This window comes from Coffea arabica, chromosome 7e (genome assembly GCF_036785885.1).
Source record: "Coffea arabica cultivar ET-39 chromosome 7e, Coffea Arabica ET-39 HiFi, whole genome shotgun sequence".
NCBI classification, from domain to species: Eukaryota; Viridiplantae; Streptophyta; class Magnoliopsida; order Gentianales; family Rubiaceae; genus Coffea; species Coffea arabica.
In genome coordinates, this window is record NC_092323.1 from 19,725,699 (window position 1) to 19,734,659 (window position 8,961).

The following is an 8,961-nucleotide window of genomic DNA, read 5'->3' on the forward strand; positions in this document are numbered from 1 at the left end:
TGGAATCAAGAAAAGAATTTCCAATTTGTATTAACATGGGCAGATTAAAGTATTCTAAATACACCAGAACAAAAGACAAAGCTCAATATCTCTTGTCATTAACCGACTATTTGCGTAACCCTTAGTTTCTCAAGTTTTTTTGCCAATGTCAGCACTGTATCTTCCTTCCCCTCATCAAGAAGAGCTTGCTTTAAGTTCTTAAACATTGGAGTTGGAGGTCTAATTCCCATATCTAACATCTGCTGAAAATATCTGCAGGCATCTTCCAATTTATTCTCATGGGACAAACTGTTAATCAATGATGAGAACATATGCATCCCAGGAAGGAATCCCTTAGCCTTCATCTGATTCCACACCCTCAAAGCCATATCTGTCCGCTCCTCATTGCAGAACATTCGCACCATAATCTCATATGTGCTAATAGTTGGCTCGCATCCTGGTTCATCATTCATTTTCTGGAAAACAGCATATGCTTCTTGTGTTCTATGAGCCTTAATAAGATGATGAAGTATTATATCATAAGTTCGTGAATTAGGACCAACACCACATATCCTCATCTCATCAACAATCCGGTAAGCATCATGGATTCGCATTGACCAACAATACGCCCCCACAACTGCATTGTACGTGGGTGCTTCAAGAGCATGACCACTAGTCTTGGCCAGTTCAAAAAACTTGAGGGCCTCACTCAACCTTTTCTCTGATCCCAAAGCATTGATCAAAGTACAGTATATATGAGGAGTTGTTTTAATGCCCTTCCTCTCCATTTCATGATACTTTTCAACTGCTTCATGATAGTTTTTAGCCTTGCAATAAGCATGGATCATAATACCATAACTTACAACATCTGGTGCAAAACCATCATCTCTCATTTCACGACAAACTTCATTTAATCTCAACAAATTCTGCTCTTGGGCCCACCCTTCCAACAATATGGTATATGACTTAATATCAGGCTTAAACCTTTTATTCTTCCATTCGTCAAACACCTGCTGTGCCTTCTCTGGATGCCTGGACTTGCATAAAGTATCAATCAATCTGTTATAGTCTTGCAATTCTGGCCTCAGCCCAAATTTTTCCATACTCTCAAATGCATCAATGGCCTCTTTAACTTTCCGAGCTCGGGCATAGCGGCGTGAAATTAGGGCAAAAGAGTCTTTTGACAGCATGCCTTGTTGCCTCATTTCCTCAACTAGTTTCCATACCATTTTAAACTGTTTGACTTTTCCCAGGGATTCAATTAAAGTATTGTAGCTCGCTGAGGTGTGCTTGATTCCTTTTTGCTTCTCGGCCCACCTAAAAAAAGATAAAGCCAACAAACCAGCGTTGCTGAGCTTCTTCAAAACTTCTTGCACCAACAATTGAGTGATCTTTATTTCAACTGAAGCAGATTTCATAGCAGAGTCAACATTTCCTGAGCCATTATGGTTGGACAATATTTGGCAGATTCTATCAGCTTGTTTGGCAATTTGGAGGCCGTTTACATCCTGGATAGACATTGGATTCTCATGAATTGACCTGTAGAAGTAAAGACAAATGCGCTTAAAATGAGGTTTCAAGAAAAACCCAATTGAATTAGGGGATAGTTTTCAGAAGACCTATACATTTTGCTACTGATTTCATTTGATAGGTTTTAGGAGGTTTAACTGAGAATCAACCCTCTTGCTTCTCCATTGTCTTTCTTCTTCTTTTGGAATTTAGCTTAAAGGAAAAAAAAACAATTAAATGAATGAACTTGCATGACAGATTCAATAGGGTATACTCCAAATCCAGAAGCTACACTGTTAGTTCAGATTATGAAGAAGCTAAGAGAAGAGAAATTGACAAAGACAGAGGGGGAAGACAAGGGATAGAATCGAGCAGAATGATTTTCAGTCACAAGGTTTGAAATCTGTTGGGAACCTTAAACTGTAATGCAAAGCCTGTGGGGAGGAGGTTGAAACAATTTGCCATACACTTCTGACAAGTTCTGAAGCTGCAAAGGTGTGGATAGTGGCACTAGTACAGTGGATGGGTCTCAGAGATGTACAGCATAACTTCTGGACTGGTGGGAAAAGCTAAAGGAAGTAAGTAAACAAAGCGCAGGTAGAAATAGGATGCACGTGACTCTCATAGTTTTGTGGTAAATCTGAAAAGGGAGGAACAAACTCTTTATTGAAGATGAGATTGTAAGAAGATTATTCAGAAAGCTGGCCAGGACTGGATTGAATTTAATCAGATTAATAAGCGGGTTGCCAGACTACAAAGGAAAACTAGGAACCTCCAGCAATACGTATTATAAGGATCAATGTAGCTGCAATAGTTGAACCCCACCTTAACATAGGCATGGTAGCCAGAGATCCTAAATGAGAGATCATTGTAGCTCGGGTGACAGGCAGTACAAAGAGCTCTATCAAAATTCAGGAAGCAGGAAAAATTACGAATGGAATCACTAAAACTCAGGGGAAGGCAGGAGCAGAATTTATATTCAACCTAGCTGCAAACCCGTTGTTGATAAGCTTGAAGAAAGTCAAGTTTTGGATGTGGCGCCAGCAACATGGTGTAAGTTCTGTGTTTTCTAAATGCTCATTATTCTTTTTAAAGAAGAAGAAACTGGCAATACAATTAGCCATCATATGTGATTCCCTGTATCTACAATAGTTAGCATAGGTTGACATTGGACAGCCACCCAGTTTGTTTTAAGTTTATATTGGCTAATAAAATTATAGCTTTTCAAGGGGGAAAAAAAGAACGGACAAAAATTCTTCTTCTACATGCACCTTCAATTTCCTTCTCCTATAGAAGAGCATTTAGTATAAATAGCGATCTTGAAAACTGAAATGGGTTAAACATCCAAGGTATAAACTAATTATGATGTAGAAGCAGTGTGTCATTACTGACAAGATCAAGCCTCTAAAGATCCGATATCGTTAAAAAATACAGGGAAAAAAACTAAAGCTTTCAATTCAGGCCTTTTAAATTTTAGGTAAAGATCAAAATATATACGTTAATGGTCCAGCTAGCAGTTCAACTTCTCGAAGTAAAACTTTCAATCATTTATTGCTTTGTACTTATAAAAGGAAATTATGTTTACAGATTTTTCGTGTCATTCTCTATCTCACTCATCAGCCAAAAAATTCACAAACTTTCCTCAACTTTCAAAACCATGCCCAAGATGCATTCTCAGAAGGGGCCAATATTTCAAGCGCTTATTGGATTTGCTTGATAATCTCTTTGGTGGAATGTACTCGTTCTGAAGAGCATATAAAATGTTCATCAGGAAATACTAATTGCACAATGTCTAATGCTTATGGATCATTTCCTGATCAAAGCATTTGTCCTGCAGCTGAAGCATCCCGCCCAAGAACAGAAGAATAGCTCATTTCAGTAGTAGCATATCCAAGAATGCTAAAGAAGAAGATGAAACTTGTAACTACAACATCACATAATCTTCATAAAAAAATGAAATTGCAAGAAACTTATATCAGAATTAAAGCCCTCTTCAACCCAGGTGACTTCTCTTAGTTTCTTAATTCTTGCTACCATATTGGGCAGAATCAAACCATAAACCAATATCCAAAATGAGCTCTCTTGGTTGTGAAATTTCAGGAATTTATAAAGAAACAAAAACGAAATGGTAAAAAAGGGGCCCCCCCCGGGTGGTTAGGAAACTTTACCAGGAGCTTTTAGTAAGGGAAGTGGCAGGTTCTGAGGGTGACTGGGGCTTCAGGGATTGGTAGTAGGCCAGTTGGAGGAAGGGTGCAGCGTGGCGGCAGTGGCGCCGGCGGATGGTGGCCAGGAGGTGTTTCATGGCGGAGCTGCGATTGAAGTCAGGGCGAATAAGCTAATGTGACAGGGTTTTGGGTTTTAGTCAAACAATTCGGCTCAAACTCGCTAAAATGGCGTCACGACTTCAGGAAGGAAACGTGTTGCTTATGTGTCTACCAAAAAAAGTCAGGTCGATAGTTTTTGAGGTGTTTTTAAAAAATTTTACGTGTATTATATGAAAAACTCAGTAAAATCAGAGATGGGCTTAAAATGAAGATAAATCTAATTAAGTTTTTCTTTTCATTAGATTAATCAGTTTTTTCTTTTTCTGTATTTGTCACATAAATCTAATTGAGTTGTTTTATATTCTTAGACCAAGTTGAATACTTGAATATCGTACTAATTGCAATTCTATCAATTTGAATTGTATATAAATATGATATATTACAGCGCTCCCAATGGTAAATTTTTTTTCCTTTTTATTAACATAGTAATTAGTCTAGTTAGTAAATAATCATGTTTTTTTTTTAAAAATCATGTCATATACATATACTTCAAAAAAAAAAATTCCGGTTTCACATATTTTAAAAATTCTGAAAAATTCTCATATTTTTTTAATTAACTATATAAAACAAGTAATAAATTTTTTTAGTATTAAATTTCATAATTCTGTCATAATTACTTGAGATTTATATATAGTAAAATAGAGAGGTGGTACAATTTTAATGAATCTAACATCTCGTAAACAATTATAAGAGTTAAATTAGTGTCAATGTAGCATAATCTTGGAATGTTATAGTAACTTTATCTATAATTTTAATTTACTATCTTTCAAATATGTTCATGCTATTCATGTACAAAATTTATCTGCATAATTTTGCCAAACTCATATTTTTATGCCAAGCTTTTAATTGTCTTCTGGGGGGAAAAATTATACAATGTATGTACATGTAATGTCTTGTATTTTATCCATCCCGAATTTTGCTAACTATACTAATCAATGAGGACTCCTTAGAGTTGTATAATTTGGTCAATCACACTTGCTAAATTTATATTTTTCTCAAATTAAAATATTCCTTAATAAAATACCAAATTGTATGGTGAAATTACACATGAGAGAAAAGACTTTGCTACTGCTTAATTTTATATGAAAGTTGTAATGTGTGCCACTCTTAAACCAATTCACACTGTCTCTTTTTTTTTTTTCCTAGCCAAAAATATTGAGCAACTCACGGTTTGCTCTAATTGGATCAAGGAGACAAATAGATTGCAAATCCTAAACAAGAGGAAAATTCAAGCCTTCAAGAATGCAAATTTAGGACCAAATTATCCTCAAATCTGATTTTGACTTTCTTGAAGCAAAAAAAAAAAAAAAATTGATTTACATTTGTGATTGTGTTTCAATTCATTTGTATTGCCAAAGTGATAGCCATGAAGGACCAATCAAAATGGAGACAATGTTTGAAAATGATAGAACAAGGCTAGTATAAATAGTTACTTCCCCAAAACTCAAATTTAACTCAATAGAAGGATACTACAAATTGGGCAATCTTGACTAGCAAATACCGCGCGGCAGAGGTAGGAATAGGATGCGATGCTCTTTCTATGGTTTATTGAAGGTAAAAAAAAAAACCTCAAGGTTCACAAATTTAAGTGTCTTTATAGTACACAAAAAGAAGATAGATTGTCCAAAAGGACAAGTACCCGTTTTACAAAAACATGGTAAGAAGTCCTTTGGTTTTAAAATGAATATGTGGCTGTTGAGAAAAATATAATACGAAATAGATCAACGAAAAATTTGCTTTTTGAATTTAAAGGAGATTGTATCTAGACACAAAGGTATATTAGACGAGAGAGTGCGTAAAAGATCGGACACAAATCCTGTTTGAAAAAATTTCTATTGCTTTGCAGACTTGGTATTAAAAGAGAGATCAAGTTGTTTTTGGTAAGAAATCGAGTAAAACAAAATTCAATGAAATTTTTTTTTATAAAAGCAAATTTCATTAACATATTGCTAGAAATCATCCAAACTGATTTGATATGATTTACATCACTATATTAATGGCAGGTTAAACATGCACTAAAGATTATAGATTTGAACAATTATCAACAGATATGAAAAGTATAAAAAATTTCACAATTGTCTTCTAATAGATAAATCACTACGGCCCTTTTTTACGCATGTTGCAATTGCCAAAATCTGCAATGATTTTAAGTTCCAACAATGATGATGAAATCTATCGAAATAGATTCAAAGTTCAAAAAAATTTAAATCTGAAATAAATTTAGATCCAACAATAAAATAAGGGAAAAAAAACACAAATCTCCGTAGGAATCTATAAAAGAATAAAAAATTCTCACTAGAAATTATTAGGAGAACTAGAAAACTTAGGAGAGACTTTATTAGAAAAATAAAACAAATGAAATTCGTGATAGGAAAACATGGAGTAGTTTTCCTCCCTAATAGAAGGCCTTTGAGAAGAGAATAAGAAATAAATAGAAGTTAGAGAAAATGACAGATAAAGAGAAGAAGCAGCGTGAGAAATTCAATGAAACTTGATCTCCCAAATTTCAAAATAGATTTTTGGCACTAGAAATGATTTGTAGCGTATTTAAGGAAAGATACGATGTATAAAGATCATTTTTGGATCAACCAAAAGAGAATTTAAAACCTACGAGGGTAGCCTGGATTTATCCTAATAGCCTTAGGTTGGCCTTAGGTTGACCTTAGAACGAAAATCCTTAAATAAAGTAAGTTCAAGACTTACCAAAATATTAATCTTTAAAGGGTAAAATATCAAAAAACTCCTTGTGATTTACTAAATGTTTAATTTAACTCCTTATGGTTTGGAAATCTACACTATAACTCTATGTGATTTCAACTAATTTGAAAATTGGACGGAAAACATCAATCTAATGGTTATACGTAAAATGTTAATATTACCCCTATATAAATGAACTCCTTATGATTTGTTAAATGTTCAATTTAACTCCCTCTAATTTGAAAAATTAAATTATAACTCCTTATGATTTTGACTAAATTGAAAATTGAATGGAAAGCATCTTACATATAGTAGGGGCAATATTGACATTTCACACGCAACTGTTAGATTGGATGCTTTCTGTCCAATTTTCAATTTAATCAACACTACAGGAAGTTATAGTGTAGGTTTCGAAACTAGAGGAAGTTAAATTGAACATTTATCAAATCACATAGAGTTTTTTGGTATTTTACCCATCCTTAAATATCAGTCTTCCCTTGACTCCGATACCACTTTAACCTTTCATCTTGTCTTCCCCTCCATTCACTATAAGACCTTCAAGGTTATTCGGATCACCAAGCTCAAGCGGATGTCTAAGTGGTATAGTAATGACTAGTTTCCAATGGCTATAATTTTTAACATTAAAAAGGAGTTTCTCCAACTCCGTTCGTACCTAAATTTTACCAAATCATTGCAAGAGTCTAGAATTTCATTTGCCTATCCATATTTCATCAAAACCAAATAAAAATTGTCATATATTGAGCGTATGTGTTGAGTGTTTACCTATTGCATTATAGTTGAGTTTTCAATTATAACATCTCCTTTTGAAATAGAGACCTTGTGAGACTTTTATCCTACTATTTATACTTGAAAATTGTTGTTGGGTGGGACTAAATTCACAACCCTTAGTCTAAATCCATACACCTAGTATAAGGATGACAAAAAAGCCCAGGAAAATTTGATAGGCACTTTTTTCAATATAAAAACACGTCTTTCATGAGATGTTTAAAAAGTCAATAATAATTTTAATTAATTGATATTGTTTGATACTATCATCCTAATAATTGATATGCTAATATTTTCTAAAATTATATTTCAATCAACTTTGAAACACAAAATGCCAAAAAGGTAAAAATATTTTCTTAACACAATTAAAGACAAAATCTCTCATCTCCTCTTACATGGTAAACAGAGATAAAAACATTCTCTCAATCAAATAAAAAGAAAAAATAAATACCATCAGTGTGAATAAAAAAATGTTAGAAATTTTAAAACTATTCGTAATGTGTAAACTTTAAATCCAAATTAGCACAATCTATTTTCACTAATTTTTATTGAAAAAGTCTTTACCAAGCCCCCATAAATGCTATAGGCTTTTTGATTAACTTAGTTATAAGGGTGTGAATTTAGATTTTTTTTTTGTCGAAACGGTAGGATTGTATTGATTGATCAAAAGTATATACAGACAAACACTTGCTCGATGCTTTACAATGTGCTTCTAGCACAGTAGGTTGGGATTAACCCACTCTATATCATGATAATTGCTCAAAGCTTGAGCACTAAATAAGCAACTCAGATCATTCCTATTACATGTCCCTAGACAAAAGGTGTGACGACCCCGCCTCCCCCTAAGGCGTACCCTAGGGTTTAGCGAGTCGCCTGCCCAACTCTCGCCAGGAGTCACTCACTCGTAACTCGAGACAATAACTTACATCCATAGAATAATAATAACACAACAATTCAAACTTAATATATACATTGAAGTTCAAACCCAGATACAAGGTTTCGACACACCAAAATACTTTAAAGGGTTTACAATTCGAGTATAATCAACCCTAGTCGGGTGCTAGCGTGAGTACAATTACAAAATTCAAAACTATTAGACTACGCTAGTCTTTACAAGCCTCACGTCTCGCTCGTACCCCTGTAAGGAAAATAAAATTAATAGAGTGAGTTAAAACTCAGTGAGATCCCAAATATCAAGTTGACCAGTAAGTACAAGTGAAAATTTCATCATAATAAAGTAGCGAGCATTAGCAATTCAAGAAATGAGCAATAACATTTCGAATGACTAAACATTAAATATTCAGCATTTCAGGTAAAAGGATACAGTTGCTCTTGTAACTAGCTCCACCATAGCTTGACCATATAGTAGTTGACACTCCGTCAACTTTCAATTCAGGTAACTAGTTCAGTAGTACTCCACTTAACTCCAATCTCCGTCCACCAACCAAACCCCTTACCGGGCCCAAACTCCAAGATAAATACTGGTGGTAATATTCGAGTATACCAATTAGTCGAGAAGATAACACTCCACTCGACAACACTAACTAGTCAGAGTTCGTTATCTAATTGACCAGACCCTTGCCGGCTCGACTCGATTAACTAGCCATAGGATTTTTGGAATTCCAGATAAGATATAATTCATATGCATGTATATCAATTCAACTGA

At 34.3% G+C, this 8,961-nt stretch overlaps 1 protein-coding gene across 2 annotated transcripts; it reads right to left on the reverse strand.

Moving 5' to 3' along the window:
• On the reverse strand, positions 1-3,899 carry LOC113701350 (pentatricopeptide repeat-containing protein At1g71060, mitochondrial). 2 transcript variants are annotated; one of them, XM_072059935.1, is made up of 3 exons: positions 3,657-3,792; positions 1,605-3,387; positions 1-1,518 (listed from the first exon to the last, which is right to left on the reverse strand). In XM_072059935.1, coding segments are annotated over exons 2-3 (1,422 nt in total). In that variant the 5' UTR covers positions 1,607-3,387; positions 3,657-3,792; the 3' UTR covers positions 1-98. The 2 variants fall into 2 exon arrangements, with proteins under 2 accessions (XP_071916036.1, XP_027077753.2); XM_027221952.2 differs by lacking the exon at positions 1,605-3,387 and having other exon boundaries at positions 3,657-3,899.
• Positions 3,900-8,961: the final 5,062 nt, after the last annotated feature.